This window comes from Leiobunum rupestre, chromosome 6 (genome assembly GCF_980474605.1).
Source record: "Leiobunum rupestre chromosome 6, qqLeiRupe1.1.hap1, whole genome shotgun sequence".
NCBI lineage: Eukaryota > Metazoa > Arthropoda > Arachnida > Opiliones > Sclerosomatidae > Leiobunum > Leiobunum rupestre.
Genome location: NC_143389.1, coordinates 1,988,267 through 2,013,346, shown reverse-complemented (window position 1 = coordinate 2,013,346; position 25,080 = coordinate 1,988,267). Strand labels below are relative to the sequence as shown.

The 25,080-nt window shown below is 33.7% G+C and overlaps 1 protein-coding gene across 1 annotated transcript in view; it reads right to left on the bottom strand.

Moving 5' to 3' along the window:
* Positions 1–134: 134 nt before the first annotated feature.
* Positions 135–25,080, bottom strand: part of LOC149937654 (multidrug resistance-associated protein 1-like) — a 53,460-nt gene continuing 28,514 nt past the window's right edge. The window contains exons 13-19 of the mRNA XM_090177794.1: positions 18,018–18,217; positions 17,605–17,731; positions 17,427–17,528; positions 17,168–17,314; positions 14,887–15,212; positions 3,573–3,767; positions 135–252 (exon numbers count right to left, since the gene is read on the bottom strand). Coding sequence (XP_090033920.1) covers positions 135–252; positions 3,573–3,767; positions 14,887–15,212; positions 17,168–17,314; positions 17,427–17,528; positions 17,605–17,731; positions 18,018–18,217 — 1,215 coding nt within the window. The remainder of the gene's footprint in view (positions 253–3,572; positions 3,768–14,886; positions 15,213–17,167; positions 17,315–17,426; positions 17,529–17,604; positions 17,732–18,017; positions 18,218–25,080) is intronic.

Genomic DNA, 25,080 nt, shown 5'->3' with positions numbered 1-25,080 from the left:
TACTAATCATAAATTAAAAAATATTTTATGGCTGCTGTGAGACAATGAGAGAAAAAAGTGCCCAAAGCTAGCTCCAAATTAAAAATCAGCAATTTTTCTTTTATTTATTCATTACTATGCAATACAAAAATCGTTTACTGGTCAATAAGTCCAGCGTCTATAGCTATTTTACGGAACACTGAGTTATGGTCTTGTAGAAGAAGTTTAGGCTGATCATATTCGATGACTGATCCTTGATCCAAAACCAACACTCTAGAATGATATTGTTTAAGATTAATTTCTTACTTGTGATTAAACAAAGCTTGGTCACAAAATAAATGAAATCTCTTGACAATAACGTACGACGACAGTCCACCCAAAGAAGTGCTTAAAACCATTTTTGATAACAGAGTAGAATATCATAGCGCTAATTCTTATACGTATTTACTGGTTAGGTCTAAGAGAGACTAACGGGACCTAATATAAACGGATGTGGTTTACAGTCGATCCAGCATGAGATCTTTTAACATTCCAAGTTAATCAATGACTCTTTCTTGTTAGACAAAGGTTTTGAATAGCGATGCACCGATATTGGTACAGCCGATAATATCGGCCGATAGTTAAAAACGTTATCTATCATAACAGTTGTGTAGATGAGAAAATCATTGTGAAAGACGGTTCTATGCACTGCCATACCATTTTATTCTAATTTTTCATTAAAAAATTGAAAGATAATATACGAATATGTTTCTTTTCATTTAAAGGGATTTATATTTTCTATTACAAACCGAATATGGTTGTTTATTTGTTTACACTCGTAACCCCTTGCCTTAAAAAGTTAAACTCTAGCTTCTGAAGTTTGGCGTACGTGGCGCGGTCAATCAAATACAATATTATTAGTTGGTTAATCGAAAATTTTCTTAATTTTAAAAGTTGTTCTGGAAATATTTTTCTAATACCGGTATCAGCCAATATCAGCTCCGCTTAAGCCGATATTGTTCGATACCAATATAAAAAATAACCCGATGTATCTCTTACCGATATATCGGTGCATCTCTTGTTTTAAAATAAAAGGGAGAAGAATTATGTTAATTTCTTTTATTGCTATCACAATTTCTTTTATTTCGTAAACTGTAGAAGCTTCTTTTCGGTTTTTAACCCAAGTCAATAATCAGTCTGGCAAAGGTTGCGTTAGGAATGCCAAAGATTTTTCTTATAACTATAATTACATTTCGGGGTCATGGTGAAGAACTTGATAAAAAATTGGGCTGGTTTTTGGCAAATGGGTTACACAACTTTCCTAACATTGAGCACTTTTCTTTTGAAATGCATGTTTCAAATGCCGTGTAAAAACATTATCCATTAAAGACCTCATTTGATAGCTAAGATGTCGAAGAATATTGTTTATAAAGAACGGGTTTAAATAGCTTATGTTTAATCGACATTAGCTAAAGCTAATTTGGGTTCATTTAGTCTCAAATGTCGTATAAAACGTTAACGAACAAACTTGGATTTACGCTGAGGTGGAATAATTTGGTTGTTTTCCCTAAAATGAGCAATTGTTTCCTGCTCCAGAAACTATTAAGCACTGGAGAGAAAAAATGTGGCTGCTGAATAAATTATAAAATGTACTGAGCTCTATGCGTAATAATCTGTTGCGATAAAAATAAGTATTTTGAATAGATAGAATACGAACCGTCTTTCAAACAAAAAAACAAATGATTATTTTGGGTATTATTAATTTTTTAATTATTTTAATAAAGAAGTCTGCATAACTTTTCAATTTCTTTTGTAGAAACAAGTTTTGGTAATTGATGATGGCTGACCGAATATAATCGAGCAATCAGGTGTTAATAGGCTTACTTGTTAGATAAACTTGGTGCTTAATATTAATAGATCTAATAGACACAATGCTTGAGCATCAATATTAATCCGCTTAACTGAATGTGTTAAATCTAAAAAACATACGCATTTTAATATAAGAAGGCATGGCTAAAATTGTGAATATAGTGTTTATTTAATTAAAATGTAAAATTAAATTAACCACTATCTCTAGAATAAAATGAATGGGCCCTTGCTTAATAAATTTCTTAAAAAATAGCTTTTTCAAATTCAATGAACAAATAGTAATTTGAATTCCGAATAAATTAAATAAATACATTTTGCAGAACTTTATACTATAGAAAAATCTTCAACGCGCCACTTAGACAATGACACCTATTTTTATTGGACTTTAAACTGATTAGTTTTACGAAATATTTAAAATACCAAAAAAGTTGTTAAACCATTTTCTAATATTTGACCCTTGGAACAGAACCAAAGTAATATTCGCGAACATTTTTATATAACAATGGTTTAATTCTCAAATCCACGGCACAATTTTTCAACTTGTTTTAAGAAAGGACCCCGCACACTGTCTATGGGAAAATGCCTTTCGGCCAATTTTCATTAAATTTGGATATGTGGTCCTCATAATCATGCTGAACAAAAGTGTCAATAGGCCCAAAGCCACCAAATCAATATCTTGGCCGGTACTGACCCTCTAAGATCGAAATAACCATAGTAATTATCTATTGTTTTTCTAATAAACTTTTTGTCAGAAGTGTATGATTTGAAGAATGTAAGCTCATTTAGTAACAACAATATTGATGTTATTGTACTCTGCTTGCTAGCTAGATTCATTAGCTGCGTGTCACCTCTTCCTGTATGACCTTTTATAATTTTTTTTGCTATGCTTTAACTTAATCCTGAAAACTAATTTCGAAAAGTGTGCTATCGTCTATATAGTAAAGTTCTTATATTAAAGTTTTATCATTTTATAGAAATATAACAGTATTCCCGGTGTGGCGCGCTCCTGCGAGAAAGTGTTAAAAGAGGCTGAGCCAAAGTTATCTTTAATGTAGAAAGTATTCAGGCGAGCAGATAATACGCGAGCATCATTTTTTGTAAGAAAATCCACGCACTCCGTAATCCCTCGCGGTTCTTGTTTCTCGTCGTTACGGGTCAGAAAGACAACCAGCTATGATCGCATTCTTTTTATCTTTCTAGAGCGAGAATTCTTCAAGGTATTCTGACCGCAGTTGTTATATTGGCGGTTACATAATCTTGGTGCGCCCCTAATTTATTTTTGGTTTGGTATGGAATTTGCCCAGGGCTTGAAGATCAGATGGCCCGAAGATATAAGTTTTCATAAATATTCGTAAAAGTAAATGTTTCAGTTGGGCTCAATCTTCATCACCTAAAAGATCATAATTGTAATTCGACAAATTGAGGACAAGCATAAAGTATAATTTGCCCTTTCGTATTACAAATATCGTTTGTTTCAAAATACTTCTTTGTTTCAATTATCCTATTCGAATTTTTTTCGGAAAATGTTTTCTCCTAAAATAAACAATTAAAACATTTTTTTAAAATTTGCCCTTATCTCGAAATTTGAAACATATTGATAATAAACATATAAATTCCCAGCTCAGAGATAAGAAACCTAAATAATAAGCACCATAGGGCACGTCACATTTGCGATATGTTTGGTGCGCCCTCAATAGCTGGAACGATTTGAGGTTAGATTATACTAGTAAACAATTTAATATTACTTGTCGTAATCCATGATGGTGTTGATTCTGTGCGCGATAGTGATGACTGTGCAAAACTGGAATTCTTTCCGAATCGTGGCTTGCAGAAGTTCGTCAGTCTCTGGGTCCACAGAGGCTGTGGCTTCGTCCAAAACCAAAATTTTGGTTTTCCTCAGAAGGGCCCTCGCCAAGCAAACCAGTTGACGCTGACCCACACTATTAAGAAAACGCAATGTTGTCTGATCAATCTTTCGCAACTAACGTTTGCTAAAGGCTCGTGAAATATTATGAGTGATATTTTAATCATTGACGGTTAATTAAACGCTTTGGTTGGCCTTGCTTTCTTCAGAAAAACGAATGAGAATATAATAAAAAAAATCAAATATCATAGTTCTACTAAGAACTTGGGAACCATTGACAACTGTACTATGTTTTATCAAGATCACTTTTATATGCAGTATAGACTCTTATACGCGCCTTCCCAATCGACCGCCATTACCTTTCAGCCTATGGGGAGGGTGATGAAAAAACCTGTTCGGGGGATGAAATTTCTGCGGTAGAGGGATTGCTCGTTTTTTGTCTGAACGATAATTGCGGCGCCCAGTAAACGTTTTTAAAAAGAGTGTATAGCTTTTTTATTTTGTTCTAAATAGATTGGTTTATTGTTTAATCTAACACCGGTTTATTTATGGTTTCGACTCTTCCAAAGGATAATTTTATAATCTTTAAATGCGTTTAATATATTGGTTGTTGATTCTTAATATTTTTAGTGGTCTTGAAATTTTATTGTAATTAACATAAAAATAAAGTTTTTCCGTTAAACAGATGGGCGGTTTTAACCGGTTAAAATTTATTTTATCTTAAGAACGCTTATCCCAATTTATGTTACAGCTGTAGGCAATCGTTCGCTTATCCACCTTTAGTGTAGCGGAAAGAGGATAAAGATATTTTAAAAGTTGAAGTTAGATTGTATTCTCGATATTCTGATAAATAATTAAACTTTTCAGTTTTCATAGAGTCACGTAGCCAACGCAAGAAGCTCAATAATTATAGAATTTCACTTTGTTAAGCAAAGGTTTTATTTTTATAAACGAAAAATCGGATGACGACCGTCCTTTGCCTAACATGTGGTTGTCTTGCTTCCGCCACGAGTGTTCTAACCCTATAATATCCACTTAAATAATAATCAGCTACGCTAATACCCAAGGAACCACCTTAGGCCTGTAAAGAATCTAATCCTAAAACTTCATAATATATTTAATTTTAATTTAATTTTAAATAAAATCTTAAACTTAAAATAACTAACTTCTAAAATTGTAAAAAAAAATTAAAACTCGAAAAATAACAAAATGTAAAAACCGTTGAAAATGCCCTCTTGAAAGGGACATTATTTAAAAATAAAAGAAAAACCCCAAAACTTCCCAAGCTATTGTAACCTGGGAGGCTATTCTGTAATTGTCATTTGGATCGAGTCTGTCCAAATCATTTGGAATTTGGACAGTTGGCACCCCAAATGACAAAAATGCTTATTCTGTAAGTCTAAATCCCAAATCATATGGCTCGAAGCAAGCCAAATGATTTGGCCATGGAACTAATACATAGTTTGCACCTAAGGGAGGAGTCTATAGTTTCCATGGCAACCCCCCTTTTCTAAGGGGGGCGTAAAATTTAAAACATTTCGCGCGACAGAACCAAATCGGTCGCCATCTTTATGGTTTGTTTTTCGAACGCGAAGTATTAAGTAAGCTGAAAAGGTACCGGAAGTTTTAAATTCTTGATATTATGGGGCCTAGAAAAAATTGACAAACTTTTTTTAACCCGGGTTATTTAGAAAAAAAAAGACAGTGGTGATAAAATAATATATGAAAAGAAGTTGGCGAAATTGATTTCGTTAGGCCTTTGTGGTGATCCATATTCTATGAGCGAAAATGAGTTTTCAAGTGACTTCAATATGTTGCCAAATATAACAAGTGGAGATATTCAACTTTATTTGATTTATTCTACAAATAGTAGAACTCTTGAAGAAATGAAATCTTTCAAAGGGCTTGCTTCCCATGTGTATCTTACTAGCGGCCAAATTAGATTTGTAAAATCAAAGTAATTGTTAAATCAACATGTTCTAGTGATTGGAAAGGTAAGTTAGATTGTCTTCAACAGATCTTAAGGTTGCCTTTATTATATAGATCTAATTTTTTAAAGGTTGGACATTCTCAAAGAGCATCTGAAGATGATTTGACGCCATGGGTAATTGCAAAGAAAGACGGAATAATAGTCGCTGCCCATTGCAGCTGCATGGCTGGGTTTTCCGAATCATGCTCGCATGTAGGAGCAATACTTTATGCCGTGGAAGTTGGAGTAACATTGAATAACAACAAGACTTGCACCGATGCTCTAAGTTTTTTATACATTATTTCAAGCCATTTATCCAATACTCGAGAGATAGTAGAATATGATACATTAAAGCGATAGCCTAAATCTTTAACATCTAAATTTAATCGCAAATGCATCATTATCACCATAAATTGTTGAAACTTAGTTAATTTATTATTTAAATTCAATTCTAACGCTGTTTTAAGAAGATTAAAAGTGGCCATGACAACTGCTAAGTTTGGAAGTCCAGTGTAATAAACTAAACGGTTCTCATCTTTGGTAAAGTACTCTTCATTCAACGTGTTTGCGTTTAACGGATCTTTAAGTTCGTAAACTTCAGTCTGTAACCTTAAGCATTCTTGCTCAAAACTAGAAATTGTGGAAATTGTTAAATCACTTTGACTACTTGAATCTACATTTAATTTAACCGGTGAAGCTGGCATTTCACAAATAGTTTGGCTTTCAGAATTTTTAAAATTTTTAACAGAGACAGTTTCAGTCTGCGTTGAAATTTCCCTAACACTAGGCTTGGCTTCGCATGAAAAATGTTTATGTTGGGGAAATAATTGGGGACTCTCATGTGTAAGTACAATTTCAGAAGGTTCATTTAAAATATTGTTGGATTTTAAATTAATTATAGGCCAAACTTTTTGTAAAGCGTAATCTTCAACTGACGAATCCATTAACTCAATTTCTCTGTCTTCATTTTCTCTGCGGGTGTCTTCATTTTCTCTGCGGGTGTCTTCATTTTCTCTGCGGGTGTCTTCATTTTCTCTGCGGGTGTCTTCATTTTCTCTGCGGGTGTCTTCATTTTCTCTGCGGGTGTCTTCATTTTCTCTGCGGGTGTCTTCATTTTCTCTGCGGGTGTCTTCATTTTCTCTGCGGGTGTCTTCATTTTCTCTGCGGGTGTCTTCATTTTCTCTGCGGGTGTCTTCATTTTCTCTGCGGGTGTCTTCATTTTCTCTGCGGGTGTCTTCATTTTCTCGGCGGGTGTCTTCATTTTCTCTGCGGGTGTCTTCATTTTCTCGGCGGGTGTCTTCATTTTCTCTGCGGGTGTCTTCATTTTCTCTGCGGGTGTCTTCATTTTCTCTGCGGGTGTCTTCATTTTCTCTGCGGGTGTCTTCATTTTCTCTGCGGGTGTCTTCATTTTCTCTGCGGGTGTCTTCATTTTCTCTGCGGGTGTCTTCATTTTCTCTGCGGGTGTCTTCATTTTCTCTGCGGGTGTCTTCATTTTCTCTGCGGGTGTCTTCATTTTCTCTGCGGGTGTCTTCATTTTCTCTGCGGGTGTCTTCATTTTCTCTGCGGGTGTCTTCATTTTCTCTGCGGGTGTCTTCATTTTCTCTGCGGGTGTCTTCATTTTCTCTGCGGGTGTCTTCATTTTCTCTGCGGGTGTCTTCATTTTCTCTGCGGGTGTCTTCATTTTCTCTGCGGGTGTCTTCATTTTATCTGCGGGTGTCTTCATTTTATCTGCGGGTGTCTTCATTTTATCTGCGGGTGTCTTCATTTTATCTGCGGGTGTCTTCATTTTCTCTGCGGGTGTCTTCATTTTCTCTGCGGGTGTCTTCATTTTCTCTGCGGGTGTCTTCATTTTCTCTGCGGGTGTCTTCATTTTCTCTGCGGGTGTCTTCATTTTCTCTGCGGGTGTCTTCATTTTATCTGCGGGTGTCTTCATTTTATCTGCGGGTGTCTTCATTTTATCTGCGGGTGTCTTCATTTTGATCCAGTGAGAGGTCCATTGAAGATGCCAGTGATGCGCTAGGATTATTACTTTTTACTGATGAATGCTGTGATTTGAGCTTTTTACGAGAACGCTCTGCAATTCGTTGATGTCTTTGGGCTGATGAGAGCAATTTAGATTTAATACTAGTTGTTAAATTATCCAAGTTCAATGTGGGAATCCAATCTGGACTGTTGATATCCATTAAAGTTGCAGGTGTTCCTATATTTAAAATACATTTTTCAGTAACAATGCTTTTAAGTATTAGAAACTCAAACATTATTTATATTACCTGTTATAAAATGGTCTGAACATACTTTGTTCAAATATCGGCCACTGTGCGTTAGAAGATCTGGCCTTTTTATAATTTGTAACCACGAAAACCTTCTTTTTTCAGAAAGGGCCTTGGTCTTTGAACACTGATTTAAAATTACCTTTGGAATCGAATAAAACGATATTTTTTTCTCCCTCTTTCCAATTGAACGACTCGAACAGTTTTTTACAAGACAGTTAACCATTTTCTTACTTGTAATTAAATTAAATTAATTCAAAATAATTAGTCCTCGAAATAAACGATGGCATCAGTTAAACCGTATACCTTTGCAATGGGAAAAATCAAGGACGCAACCAAAAAGATGGCGGATAAGAAACTCATTCTCGGTCATATTATTTATGTATCTTTGTAGTTTATATCTATACTTGGAACTACCTAAGTAGTGACGTAGGCATGCAAACTATGTATAAACTAAGGGACGCTTCACTCGTATAACAAACCCTTAAAAACGAGCCGTGATCCAGCGTTTCGAATTTTTTTATTGTCTTCCCCCGTTTAACCCCTATTTTTGGATCAAACGGAAATGAAGTTTTACGCCATCTACCGCATTTTTTCAACCATATGATGCTATTTTCTTATGCTTGGACCTCCATTTGCTTCAGCATACTATTGTAGGCTTTGATTCAAAGTTTTTCAACGGTTATTTTTTGAAAATCTGTTACTCATTGTTCATTCGATTCCTCATTGTTATGCTAAAATCTTGCTATATCCATGCTATAATGATATAAATCAATTAACGTTTCATCTCAGTTGTCATTGAAATACTGTTTAGCTACATAGACTTGCTTTCATTTGACTAATTATTGTACTAAATTGGTAAGTTATTATTTTAATAAGATAATGAGCTGAGTGTTAATTTATCAAATACTATTTTTCTAGGTCTTTTTCAATCGTTATACTATATTGCCATACTTTTACAGTCCGAGTCTAAACTATTGTTGAATGTTTAATTTCATCAGTTGGTGAGTTATTAAGTAAACAAAATGTGGTTTATAATTTCCTAATCCATAACAACCTGATTTTAGACATTTACACGAACATTCATGCTATAGAAATGAGAAGTAAGATTTGTGTGTACAGTGAATGTAGAAGTGAAAGATCAGTGTATTTTTTATTTGACCCTCCCCATTTAATTAAAACTGTGCGAAACTGTTTACTTAATAGTAAAAAAATTCAACGTGTAGACAAATGAAAATTAATGGGGAACACTTAATGTGGAATACAGTAAAAGAGGTGTACCGCATTGATGGTACCAGAGGAAACCTAAGGAAGCTTCATAAACTATCTGAGAAACATTTAGACGGGAAAAACCGTATGAAAGTTAAATATGCCACACAAGTGCTATCAAACAGCTTTGCTCAAGCCTTAAAAATTTACTTTCCAAATTCCTGCCCAGAACTAATTCGATTTATTTAAGTTTTCAATAAATGGTTTGACATCATGAATGTAGGTCGGCTATTGGAAAGCTATCGCACTCGCAATCAAGATGTTGGGCCATTTAAGTCAAAAAACGATTTTAGATTAAATGTAAGTATGAAAATTGTATGCGTTAATAAGGCATAGTACTAATAACTTTTCTTTGATTTTAGTGGCTGCAGAAAGACTTTTTGGGCTACCTGGAAGAATGGGAGTCATATGTCAATAAACTTTCAGTAAAAGAAAAGGAAAAAAAGGCTATGTTACTAAGCCAAGAGACCCTTGGCGGATTGCGTCAAACCAGTAAGTTTAATTGCTTTTATTTGGGTTTTTCGTTACATTGATGAAAAATATTTTCCTATAGCAAAATGCATCTTGGAATTGGTGCCTTTCCTGTTGGATAATGGTGCCAAATTTTTGCTGACGGACCATGTGAACCAAGACCCGCTAGAGCAATATTTTAGCAAGTAACGGCAAGCCTGCAACGCAGGCTCAAACCCGACATTACACAAATATTGCATAACGGCCCCAAAACTACAGACATTGGCAGAGGGAAGAATTAAAATTACAATCAGAGGTGGAAATACACAATGAGATTTATTAAAATAAACCAAATGGATTTTATTAATTTGTACAAATCTATAAGATTAGTTTTGGTTTAATGCTGAGTTCCTGTTTCACTTCTTCAATTATTTTCTTTCGAACTTTTTCTTTTGATTAGTATTTAGTAGTTAAATGCTTAGCTCTAACTCTGGCTTGATATTCGTTATTGAGTTTATTGGTGTGGCCTTTCCCGATAGTATTCAAGTAGGATCTTAGTATCAAGTACATTATTTTGGAAGCACGGTCTTCCGTAACTTCAGCTTTGGTGTATATTTGCACCCACTTATTTTTAATGTTTTTGTCACCATAAATACTATCAAACGCTTTCTTTTTCTTGGAAGTAGTAAATGTTTCATTATAGTACAAACCAACATGATTTTGTATTGCTTTGAAAAGGTCAAAGCAATGTACATTTGGGTATTTGAACCCACCTCTATCTACAGCCTCTGTCCACTTTCTATACTCGACTGGAACAAGAGTTTTATCCATCACAGTGATCACTTTTCCAATTTTCTTACATTCGTCAGAGCTTTTGTGCCCTTAAAAGTTTATTTGGCTATTTTTAAGAATAGCACCTTTTGTTTTTTTTTGTTTTAGTTTATTTTTATGTGTATTATTTGTCAAGGATTACAGGAAGGCCAAAAGTTTTAAGCGCACTTTATTATTTAGAAAGATATGATAAATATAAAATTGTTACTTATCCCCAATATTTACCTCGGAAAATATATAATATTTCGACATTTTTGTACGTATTGGATGAGGTAGGACTGATGAAAAATTAGATTTAACGGCAAGATACTACTAAATTAAAAAAGTGCTCAGTGAAATGTGTTTTTTACGGCGAATTCAATTCGCTAGATACTAGGAACGTTTTCACTGGATACGATGTCCGTATGTGGAGTTAATAGAAGGAGGGAAAACTCCTTCGTGTGGGATCTATTTATCTCTCAGTCGCTATCCCTTGTTTAATTCGCACCACAAGAGACTATACTAGGTACTGTCCTCTAGGTTGCGTTATAGAGGGCACAACTTGATTAGCAAGAATGGGGCTGGGGTGGCGCCGCGCGCCCCCAGCGCTTGAGCGAAGTTAGTGCGCGGCGCCGTATGGCGCCAATACGAGTCCAGTTTCACTTTTAGTTAGGAACTGCGCCCAAAGAATAATGCCCATTTTTCACATTTTCTAATTTTATCCTTCATCAGTCCCACTTTACCCAAAAACAAAAATTGAATTCGCCGAAAAAAAACATTTCACTTAGCACGTTTTTGAAATTTTGTAGTATCTTGCCGTTAAATCTAATTCTTTATCAGTCCTACTTCACCCAATACGTACAAAAATGTCGAAATATAATGTATTTTCCGAGGTAAATATTGGGGGTAAGTTACAATTTTATATGTATCATATCTTTCTAAATAATAAATAGCGCTTAAAACTTTTGGCATTTCTGTAATCCTTGACAAATAATACACCTAAAAAAATAAACAAAAACCAAAAAAAACAAAAGGTGCTATTCTTAAAAATTCCCTACCTTTTTATTAGTGAATTTAAATTGGTATCTTTTTTTAAACTGCTCTGAGATAAAATTAAAATTAAAATTTTTTCATTTTTTTAAATATCGTAGATTCAACCAATTCAAGGGTTTAAAATAAATATTTTTTTACAAGAATTTCAAGGTTATATAATTATAATCAGCTAGGCTATTACCCAAGACACCATCTTAGGCCTAAGTAATTTAGCGACTTTTAGTGCCTTGATCGTAGGCGGCTGGGTTCCATGTGTAGGAGGTTGGTAACAAGCCCTTCGTGCCACGCTTGGAAAAGGGCAACCGAAGAACTCGAGGGAAAACCCTAGTGGGGAGATAACTACCAAACTCAACGCTGAAGGGGTAGTTCAGAGTTTTCACCCAGTGCCACATAAATATAAATCATCTCTCTCCCCAAATTCATTTCATACACTAATTTTGAGACTTCCCCGTATACTATTGTCAGTTGCTTGAAGCGCTTACTTACAATATTTTTAATGTTGTACCTTGTTACTATTTTAAAAGCGTATAGCACTAATAGGAGCCCACTTGCGGCTTATATCCATTAAATAAAAAGATTTACATTATTAATTTTGCAATTAAATAAAATGAGTAATAATTTATGTATTGTAGGAAAGCGTGTATGTTTTGACCTTTCACAAGCAAGTTTTCAACACTTGCCACGAGAAGGCAAAATTAGTATTTACTTCTCAAAACCCAAGGTAAATAAGTTGCTTTGAATGTACTTTAACACCTATTGTACTATTCAGTAAAGTAAAATAAAAGACCTTTAAAAAATACCGCTAGCTTTGAAGAGAAAAAGCCTAAGAATATTATGAGTATTGTTGAGAACCCAGGTAGCACGAGGACGTGTATGTTAGGTTGATATTTAGTATTCATCGTTTATATTCCGTGTTGAGTAAAATATATACCTCGTTTCAACGTGTTAAGTTAGTATATAAGACACTTATTCTGTCATGTGTTTCACTACACGTGTTTCCTACGTATAGATTTATGGTGATTATATAACTAGATTCGCAGACAGGTAGTTTTTTCGTATATAAATAGTAGATAAATAACTAGGTGGGAAAAGTGTTAAGCTTTACATTTTGCTTACGTAGATATATTCCTAATTTACACGTGCTCCTGCTATACCGGATATATTTGCAAAATATATCAGTAGATTGGTAATTGAGGTTTCAAAAAGTGGACAAATAACCAGTGGCGTAGACAAGTGAATGGTTCCTTTTAAAAGACCTCCCTTGGGCGTATCTTTACCATGCAAAATTTGTATCACCTTCCTTACACTCTCTTAACTTTCATCAGGTATTTTTAAGTGTTAAATTATGCTTACTTACATGCGCTTATTAAGTTTAAATTACATTAAATCATACGGTATTAAGCTGGTATTTGGCGTGTAGTAAGGAGTTATTTTTCGTGTATTTAGCGGTTAAATTTCATGCATTAAGAGATTATTTCGAGAACATTAGTTTGCCATTTTTCGTGCAGTAATTGGTTATTTTTCACGTAGTTAGGAATATTTGCCGTGCATTAAAAAGTTACTTTCGTACTTTAGTTCGTTATTTTTCGTGAACTAATTCGTTATTTTGCGTGAACTTATTCGTTATTTTCCTTGTATTAAGCGATATTTTCCGTGTATGCATAGGTTATTTGGCGTAAATTATGCTTTTAGTTTTCGTGTATTAAGCGGATATTTGGCATACAATAAGATGTTATTTTTCGAGTGATAAGCACTTATTTTGCGTGCACGAAAAAATTATTTCGAATACATTTATTTATTATTTTGCATGCATTAAGCTTTTTTTTGTGTATAAAGCGGTTTTTGATTTATGGCGTTCTGTTTTCCGAAAGGTTGTTTGACTTTCAAACTCTAAAAATGTCTCAATTTCAAGATTTCAAAAGCGATTTATAAATATATTTTTGAAAATTTCTTTTCTGAGGTCTTTTCATAATTTAATGAAATTAACTATAAGTATATCTTAAATTTTGATATAGAATTTCGTGGTGTATATCCTTCACATACATTTCGTTAGATAATTGAACAGAATTATAGAGAATGGAGATCTATTGAAGAAATACTGCATTGAAGAGCTAAACGTTGTTTCATAGTAATATGTTGTTGATATTCATTAAATACTCTTTAACCCTCTTATGCATTCTAGTCCTAAAAAGGATGATAGTTAAGATATGCACTATTGACAAATATTTATGAATATAACACATAATCAATAAATGTATTGTATCCGAAAACTTTATTCTATCTAGTATTAGACGAAAACTCGTCGTGAAATGTGTACCTTTTCATCACATAGTTAAAGAAATTAAACAATTAATGCACGCAAAATAGCCAATTAATGCACCCGAAATAGGCAACTAATGCACAGAAATGAACTTATTATTGCACACAAAATAACCAATGAATTCACACCAAATAACCTATTATGTACAAAAATATACAATTAATGCACGCAAAATCACCGTTTGAGAAACCAAAAAAAACGATTTACCCACAAAAAAATTGCAATTAATGTACGCGAAATAACACCTGAGTTCACGGAAACTAACCGCTAAATACACAAAAAATAACTATTAATAAACGCTAAATCTCTGATTAATACGGTATAATTTAAAAAAAAACACGGTTATTATTTTCATACTTAATGCTATTTGAACCTAATATGCGCTTTTTTATCTAACACTTAAAAACTACGTGGTGAATTACGTGCTAACTGGTGACATGATCATCGTTTACCAAACGTGTTTCGTATACGTTTTAAAAACCTCGATACAACACGTAATATGTACGTGATGGTGCTACCTGGGAAATAATAATAAATTCTTGGAAATAAATTCCTTGACAGTGTGGAAAAACACATTTGAAAACCCGCCAAATGAAATAAGAGAGTATTAAATGCTATATTAGACCAACCTGAATTAAGATAATATCTTTCAGCGAGGCAACAAATATTTTTAAGACGTCAGTATTTTAATCTTAAATCAATTTCTTTGTGAAATTTATCATTTATTTTACTGACTCAAAAATATTAATTGTTTAAATAGATTGTGTCTTAAAATTGCGGATTAACTTTGGTAAATGTGTGATTTACTCAACAAGCCGGGGACATTGACGGGCTGCTCAGCGAGTAAACGTAGAAGTACAAAACACTTCCGTGCCCGAAAATTTAAAAAAAACGTTCGTAACAACAATGACGAATAAATGTTATTTCGCTTTTGCGTAATCTGGTTCATTTTACTATAGGTTGCCTAGTTACGAAAATTGCACACGTCGTTCATTAACAATTTTTCTAATTTTAGAGGTTAGTTGGATTTGATGCAAAAGTGAAATTAATTTACCTCATGTTTGATCCTCCTTCGTTTATTTCGTACAATAAGCTCTTGCCAGAAGCCTGAACGTAGCGCTTGAGGTCTGCCAACTCGAGGGCTTTCCACACTTCGTCGTCGCTGTATCTTTCGAAGGGATCCAGATTCATTCGCAGCGTCCCCGAAAACAGAACCGGATCTTGGGGAATGATGGCTATTCGTGATCGGAGGTCGTGAAGCCCAATCTGACTGATGTCCACGCCATCGATGAGGATTTCCCCGCTAACTGCTTCGATCATGCGGAACAGAGCCAGCGTCAGAGACGATTTCCCAGCTCCGGTTCTTCCGACAACACCAATCTGAAAATGTATTTCATATTGTAAATAAAGCAGGAAAATTTGATCAAAAATCTAAAATTGGCCATCTTATAATTATTTATAAAATGTTTGACTTTTAACCCATCAAAAAACTATATTAACATTTATATTCTAAAACTGGTAATTAAGCAAATTAATAAAACACTTAAGGTTTTCATTTTCGTTTAAAAAAATAAATTTTTTGTTAAACCATCCGTTATTAAAATATCAAATCAAATCAGCTAAACTAAAACTCAAGTCACCACCTTAGGCCTAAGTCATCAAGCGACTTTTAAAGCCATTAATTCAGATAGCCGGGTTATAATGCGTAGGAGGGTGGTGGAAAGCCCACCACGCGAGCCACAGCTCCCTACACTTACTATTACCTCCACAAGTTTTTATGGAAGTGGAAACCGAAGAACTCGGGGAAAACCTCTTAAACAAGTGGGCAGAGAATTTGCAAACTCAACGCAGAAGGAGTAGTTCCGAGTTTTCACCCAGTGCCACAAAAATTTTCTTCAATTTTTATGATTAAAAAAAGTTCAGGTTTTTAAACCGTCACAATTTAATAAATATTTCGTGGAATTATAACTGAAACTGGACAGAAATTGGATCTCGTAGAATATATTTGATGACACTAAGGTACATTAAACATTTCATTTTGGCAAATAAATTCTAAAGTATATGATTTACTTTTAAATTGTAATTTTTCTTTCCACTTAAAAAGGGAGTATAATCCCTCCGGGTAGCTTCCACAAGCCCTCCTAGCGAGGGGTAGCCAGGAGTTAACCCCTTAAATTCGGAAAAAGGCGATACTTAACCCGATCAAACTAACTCCTTGCCTCCCCTTACTAGGAAGGCTGTTGGAAGCTTCCCGGTATAGTCTAAGCGAACCCTAACAAACAAGAGGGGTTATACTACCTTTAAGTGAGAGTCACAACTAAAAAGTGGTTGATATTAAGCCAACGATTAGTAAAAAGTGCAGTTTTCTAAAAATTCTAGGCTTCTATAATTATTTTTAGTATCACCCTTTATGAAATTCGGTAAGCTTGAGAAATCCATCGCGTAGCTACTATATCGTTTGCGAAGGCTCATATCGGAAGCTTGTACTATACTGCGCGTGTGAAATACTCAATTATTTGAAAACTGGTTAACTTATTTGTACAATAGAATTAGCTTTAAATTGTGGCCAACGATTTTAGCAGTATAAAAGGAAAATAATCTGAACGGTTCATTGCATTTTAAATAACTTTGCAAGTTTCAAAATAAGATTTAGTTTTAAATATTGTAGGATTTAGAATTATTTGTCATTAGCTCATGCTACCAATGATATAAATTTAAAATTCGCAACTGCGTACTCCTATCAATCTATAGTCAGAGATATGGCTCCCTTTGCGTCTAAAAGCGTATGAATAATTGTGCGTCCTAATCATCGACAATAGGATACTCTTCTGATTGTGAGAGTTCGTTCCCTGTCAGCGTGTGTTCGTGGCGAATTGTAAGTATTGGATTACTCCATACTTTGGGCGAAAAGATCGGAAAAAAGATGCGATGATTACTGTGGATAATTTTGCGAAATGTGAATTCAATGTTATCACCGCGTTATCTTTTTATTCAAATATTTCAAAATGTGACAGAGCTCAGAAATAACGTTATTACTATACTAAATATTTCATGAGCTACTATATTAATTGTATTTCGCTTTGAAACTCATTCCTCTTTTAAATTTTTATAAAACTCTACAGACCCAGCAAATCAATTTAGCTCGCAGCATTTCCTTGACAATGTTCTAAATTTTAATACATTTTATATAAATTCAGATTAAATTGCAGCTATTAGACGAAGTGAGTAAGTGTTTGGTTTTACGAAACGTAGCGACTAATTTCTGGTTTGTTGTACTTTGTGTCTATAAAATATAATGAGATTTTAACCGTCGAAGTTTGACAATAATGACTCACCTTTTGTTTTGGTTCTATAACAAATGAAAGATCGTTTAAGACCAAATCTAGCCCTTCCCGATATCTTGTCGAGTATTTCCAAAAAACTATTTTTCCTTCATTAGGCCAAGATTTTGACAAATTTGTTTCCGCTGTTTTCCAAGGAGCCTATTATTGAAAATGTAGATTTGTAGAATATAAATAATTATTTATTTAATAGCTGTTTATAGCCGAAATAACTTTTTAAATAAACTCCAAAAAGGTTTTTGTTTAAATTTACCTCGGGTTTCAAAGATAAATATTCGATAATTCTCTCGATTGACACAAAACTCGTTTCTAAATAACTTGCTCGAAGAACAGTGGTAAAAATCATGCCGTTTATCTATAAAGATACATAAATTTTCATTTACAACATTTAAAAAATATATTGCTTTTTGAATTGATTAAATATCTCTTACCAAATTTGCATTGTTTAAGATATATCCAATCATTCCAGCGGAAAGACTTCCCTTTGCAAAAGCGCTACTCAAAGCGGCAAATAACAGCAAACAGCTTGCTAATAAATTTATTCGCAAACTCAACCACCTATAAAAATAAAAGCTACTTCATTTGCTTCGAAAATTTACTAGTTCCATTTTTACTTGCTTGTATCTCTATTATTATTATCAATGCTGCAGCTAGAAAATAAGCCCCTCTCCAAAACTGGAAAATGGGAACCCTTTTAAACAATCGCCATGACAGTTGCGAGCCCTCGTGGGAATTAACCTATACAGTTGTGGACGCCCATGTGGGCCTAAATGCTAAATATTTCTGCATTGAAATAGCTAAGCAGCTGAATTGCTCGCTCAGCCTTTAAGGTATTAATACGCACCTTTGAGTGGACTCTACATGGTAACTTAGTGTCTCTTTTTCATTGATAAGCGAAACGGCTTTTTTCGTGAATATGTCCATGGCGTCAAGTGACCTGATGATTACGACGCCAGCCAATGAATCCGAGAAATGCGAATAAAGTGGCGAGCTCGCCGCAGACAGAAGCCTTTTCAATTGGCAATTAGATCTCATAAAATATCTCTGCAAAAGAAGGTGCGGATTTTAATTTGAAAGGGCTATTTAATCGAAATAATAACTGAATGATTCGTGAGGAATAATGAAGGAATAACTTCAAAACGAAGACGACACGTAAGGCTATACTGGCTACGAAAACTACTAAATGTTGAAGTTGGCAGATAATAATATACTTTTTTAATAAAAGCACATTATAAAATTGGCTTTTAATTACGGATGGATCCGGTAAAATATTCAAAGAATTAAAAGGTTTCGGGTTAGTTCCGGTCTTCCAGAGACATTTTCAAAAGTACCGTGAAACAACGAGACTCGTAATTTAACGAGACACAGACTAGAGTAAGCAACACGCGTTCCAGAGACATTTTAACGACACTTCGTAAACTTTCGCTCTCGTTATTTCGGAATTATTATCTCCGCAGCTCCGCCAACGGATGTAACCAATGAAACGCTGTAAATTTGACCGTTGGAATTTTAATTCCAATAATAATTTTCTGTATTTAAAACATTCACAATAGTATTTTAGGAATATTTAATAATTGAATCAGGGAAATATAGGCTTAATTCGTGTACCGTATACCGTGAACCGTGTAACAATTGTACGAATTAATTAGACAGCCATTAACAAAATACCAGTTTAATGCAAAAAATCGAAATAAAATACAGTGAAAAAGATTAAAGACAAATATAACGTGAGATGACAAAGTATTTTGGGTAAGAAAGGGATTTGCAACTCACAGTCCAACTTGAAATCACTAAACCCGTGATTACATCATATGAAATATTTATAATTGTACGCCTGATTTTAAAAAATCTTGAGAGGGAGGAATTTTTCACTAAAATGCTATGTTAATTTAAATTATGGGATATTCCATATGGATTAACCAAGGCATGACACCATGGGTCACCCGATCTTTATGAAATTTTACACGCTGGTTTTATGTTAAAAAAACCACGTTTGCTAGATTTGGATGCAAATATGTCAAAAAATGAATTTATGAGGGGATTTTGAAATAAAACTCCCAAATTTTATGATTTTCGCAAAACATTTGCACCTCTTTACACAATGACATATAATTATAAGTCGCTTTGTTTTCAGTTGAATCTATTGAAACAATTCACTTTAATGAAGCAGAAGGCGAGGAATACGACGGTGTAACTAAAATCTACATAAGTATTTAAAGTGTTTTTTTATAAATATTTGAATATTTTGCGGGCGGTCCAATACTATGGTTCATAGCATAATGAAGTCCAAAATTTAAAACTTATTTTTTGAGTGGTTTAAAATACCTACAACAGAACTTTCAATAGATCTACCAGCATATGATCAAATATTTGATCATTTGCTGTTTTTTTTTAATGACGCTCTGTTCATTAGACGTTTTACTGAGCCAACGACACCGCCACACGGACTTTTGCCATGACTAGTAGCAAAAAAGGTAAATTCTGCTGTCAAGTCGAAATCAATCTAATGGTAAAAAAGATTTAACAAGATTTTACAATTTTTAAATTGTGACGTTGCGCCATCGATAAAAAAGTGAATGTGCTGCAAATTGAGCGAAGGCAGCCAATATTAATTAAATAAGAAGGATAAACAAGCATTAACGAACGCTTTTTGATCAGTTTTCGAAATTACGTTTTCAATAAAAACTAATGCTATAAATCTTAAAGGAATTTAAAAAGAGATTTATCGACTCTTCTTATCAAGTATACGAAATAAAAAAACAGTTCTGTAGTCAAAATACGATGTTGGTCATTTCAAATCATATTAATAAAATAAATAAAATGCCCTTGAAAATATATTTTGGGCGAAACATTGAAATTTCGTTTTTTTGATGCCAATTAAATTCAGATCATCAACCAGGAACGAAACGTATATCTATTGAAAGATTTGTTTGTAAGTATTCCAAACCACTCGAAACATAATTTAAAAAATTTGGACTACATTATGTTATGGACCTAAGTATCGGACCCCCACAAAATATTCAAATATTTATTACAAAACACCTAAAATATTTAGCCAATATTTAGTTGCACCATCGTATTCCTCGCCTACTGTTTCATAAGTGTGAATGGTTTCAATAGATTCAACGGAAAAGAACGCGACTAACGTTTTGCGAAAAACATAAAATTTGGGGGGTTTACTTCAAATTCCCCTCAAAAATTCATTTTTTAATATATTTGCCTCCAAATCTAGTAAACGTGGTTTTTGGAACAAAAGTGTAAAATTTCAAAAAGATCGGCCGACACATGGTGGCATGCCTCGGTGAATCCATATGGAATAGCCCTTAGATATATTAGTTAGCTCAGTTACGTTATTAAATATTCAGTCGCAAGAGCTGAAAACCCAATTTCAGATCCGCTTACGCCAACTGCAGAAGTTAAATCCAAAAGCGGTCTTGTTAACGTGGCTCTTTTCCTACATTACCTGAGAAACAGATTGACGAATTTACATATAAGTTATAAAGTGAAAAATGTGTTTCAAGTGTAAAAGGAAGCCATAAAAAACCTAATAAAATACTTGTGTCCTTCAAACCTTTTGCTACTGGCAGTTCCGAAACATTAGTCCAGGCTGCCCTGTCTGTAGTTAGTGATCAAGAACGATCGAATGTGGTTTTCGAAATGATACTAAACGAAATGGTAGGCACGAAGAGCAAAATGCTCAATTATACCTCGCCTTTTGGAGTTCTTTGGACAATACCAATAAGATTCTAATTGCCATACACCACTCTCTTGTTCCAGCTGAAAATAAAATGAAAAATATTTCATTGATCTCGTCTTTATCAGCGAATAATTAATAACCCTGAAACATAAAAACATTTACCTGCGTTAATTTTCCTTTATTATTCTATTTTTTTATATTGTCCCTCAGTCCAGTCAGCTGACCAAAGTTTTTTTTATTTTCCCAACTGAGCTGTCTCCATCTTCCTGTTTGTTTTTATCTTATTATCAGTTCGGATATTTTCAAAGTTGGTTTTAATTTTCTGGTAATTTTTTACCTGTAGAAGCAGTTTGGGACTAAATAAACATTTGATTAGGTATATTCGGGAGTTTTTAATCACTGGGTATCAGGTCAAAAGGGAAATAAGTCACCCTTGTTCTTTAAATCATAACTACAATAATAAATAAATACTTATATTTTAGGAATTAAAATAATTTTAAAATAGTGGAGCAAATGTAAAAAATCCAACATGTAATAAAAATAATATGACTGTTGATGTTTACACTGTGAACGATTCGACAAACACTAAACTTGACAGTTCTGTGTTTATAATAGTTTGCCATATTTCCCAATCAAATACAGCATTATCTGTAATAAGATTGTTTTATTAAACGAAACAAAAAGATCGTTCTTCTTTTCGTTTTATTATTCCATAATAATAATGGTATTTAAGGAATTCATGGCTGCAAAATGTATTGTGCACCCATCAATTCGGGGATTAGCCATTCCCATTTGTGTCTAATAAACGCAGTTTCATTTAATTATTTGATTGGTAGTATAAAAAATTTCTTTTTTATATTCAATTCATAGTGCGGGTCACCTGTCATCTGTTTCTATATTGTTTACAACTTGATTTATAACGTTAGCTCGAAGAAACATTACCACCATTTTCTCAAACAAACGATGGAATTAGCCTCCGACTATTTACGAGAGCTCCTGACCTCTCGATGAATATATTTGACTTTTTGTCTCGTTAAAATGTCACTGGAACGCGTTTTTGAAAAAGTCTAGTTATTCTACGAGAAATTGCACCTTTTCCCGTTATTTAACGAGACTTCTTCGTCTCTGGAACGGGCCCTAAATCGTTTAGTGAAACTAGTCAAAATCCGTTCTTTGACATAAATTGGCAACGATTTAAGTTAAATGTAATATCTGTAAAGATTTAACAATTAGTGTTATCTTGTGTTCGTTATATTGCTCGATTTTAATTGATTTCATTTATGCCAAGGGATTTTGTTTTGAAATTATTCAAATTAAGGAAAATTTATCTTTTAAAAAGAAACTAACGTAGGCTCTTCAGTCGGTTTCTAGTTCAAAAACAAATTATTCAAAATATTCCTAAGACCAAAATTACGAAGAAAATTTAATAATAATCCAAGTTACAATTCGTTGGAAGCCATTAATTCTACGCTAGCCAACAGCTGCCTACCCTAAATATTATCATTAACATAAACTAGTTTTTTTGGTAAGGGGAAACCGAAAAACTTAGGTAAACCGCCTTTAACCATTGGGGATATATCTTGATACCTCTGTTAAGAGTAGAATATTCCATTTCACAATATCCTTTTTTAAAATTGGTACGAGCAATTTTTCATAATCGATTTATTAGCAAAATGTTGTTGGCACACCCCTTACAATTAAGATAGCCCTTTTATTTTTAAACTACTTTACCATACATTTAAAGAAGAATTATTAATTCGAAATATCTTATCATTGTGGAACTTACTGCACCCTAAAAAAGGTTGGGTTTAAAATTTTGGTAAATTTTAGTTAGACCCAATTTGAGTTGTTCTAAAAAGGGTTATGTATTTGGATTTTTTGCCGGATTTGTCTAATTGCCCAACTTGGGTAAAATGCAAGGGGTGCTCACGCTTGATTTTAAATGTAAATTTTTTTGCCTTTATGTTACAAGGGTCTGTGACCGACGTCACGAGTTTAAGAAGTTGTTTTATGTCCTCGGACTGTATTTGCTCTGACTTTTGCCGTACCTACGTAATGTATTTTTGATATATTTTTTAGCATTCTTAATTCTTTATTACGTCTTACGCGCTAATCGAATGTTTTAGTGACGTCGTCGTCAGACCCTGTCACTTTAACCTCGTTTCTCATTTGAAGGGTTTAAAAAGGACTGCGCGAGCACACCTATATTAGCGTCTCTATCAATCTTGGGTAAAATTTACCCAAAAATTAGCAACACTCCATTATGTAGGCTGCTAAACGTTCTAATTGTTTGAATGTTGAGTTTTTTTGGTTCATTTAACGTATACGCGCTAAAAAGTCAAAAATAAAATGTAATGTTTTAGTATAATATCTCTGAATGCTCACTATGCAGAAAATCTGTATAGTACGGCTTTAATATTTTATTACTTTTTTGGTCTAGTATATTTTTCATAAAACATAGATCTTATTTACATATTGAAATAATGACAATCCTTAGAATTTTAGGTCCTTTTTAAGTAAGAAATGTCTGAGCACTATAAATCATTGTGGTTCTTAAGTACTAAAAATTAAGTATTACAATTATTTTATATTTTATGACTATTTTGGTCTAGAATGTTTTTCAAAAAATATCTTATCTTAATATTGAAATATAACAATTTATGTCCTTAATTGTGACAAAACTCATTCTATTATGGTTAATTTAGTAGTATGTTCAAACCAATAGCTTATACAATATTGAGGTTCACCCTATTGCTAATGACCACCTATTGGGAAAGGGATAAATAAACCAGCTATCATCATTCTATAACATCCCAAGATAATTTTTCGTAAAATCTAATTTTTAAATAATCTTTCTTCTTTTAAGACATGTCCACCTTTATGTAAGGTGAGATTGGTATCAGACCACGTATCCTATATTTTTACTGTGATGAATTTCGTAATATTGAAATTAATCTTTCCGGACCAATGTTTTTTAAATTTCGCTTAAGATTTTCATAGTTTTAAAAATTGTTTGTCAAAATTTCAAGTTTAAAATCAAATTCAATAAGTTAGTGAGTTTTGATCCTAAGTTTCATATTTTGAAGTCCAAAATAAAGAGTTTATGAAGGTATATTTTCAAAAGTTAAAGGGGAATTATCACCAAAACCAAACTTTACGAGATTATTTTACAGAATGATAGAAAATATATTCATTATTATATCCCTGAAATTTTATAGTTATTGGAAAAGTATATAAATGTCACACTACTTTTTCCACAACCAAAATCAAACAGCTCCAAAATTTCCAGGAATCACGGTTGAACCTACGTGCAGCGCCGTATAAAATGAAGCGGCACAAATTTGAAAAAGGGCGGCGTGTAAGGCATTTTAAAAACACGACAAACTACGAATATAGCCGGGAGTAGTGGCTCACTCCTGTAATCCCAGGCGTCCGGGTGGCAGAGTTTGTGGATGGTCGTGTGAGGACGACTACCAATTCCCCAACGGGTGGTCGGAATACTTCCGCCACGGGTGTCCCCACCCCTGTCCCCACGTATCCCCCCGTTGGCGTGGCCGTTACACATATCTCGCCCTGATTAATCAGATGGTGTTTCGCCGGGCTCGCGGTCTTCTCAGACTCAATTCAGCCCTTTTTTCCTTGAATAAAAAAAAACTACGAATATAACTCGGTTAAAAAGCCAAGGAGAATGCAGTAGCAGACGAAAGTTCCGACCAAAAAATTATAAAACCGGGAAAATAATATTTTGCTCACGAGATGACGCTGCAGGTAGGTACAACCAAGCAGTTCTGAGATTCTCGAGGGGGGGGGGACACGAAATTTGGTTGCTAATAATAAATCAAATACTGGAAATATTTACATGAAATTTTTGGTATAACCATTATCGGACGTCTTCTATCAATTTAAATGTTTTTTTATCAATTTAAGGGTGGCGAAAATTCCCCTTTAATGGCTACTTTTTAGTGCACGATGCAATTTTTATTTAAAAAACGTTATTTAAAAAAAATACAAATACCCAGATAGTAAGAATTAATTGTAGATTTGAAAAATGTTAAATTTTAACCATATAATTGGGTAGTTAAAAACTACCCAAATCTTAGGGTTAAATGAAATTATTAACCATAAAATTAGGTTAAAGTCACATTTGACTCTATTTATGGGTAAATAAACTAAACCTTACATTTTGGTTAAATAAAAAACATTAACTCTT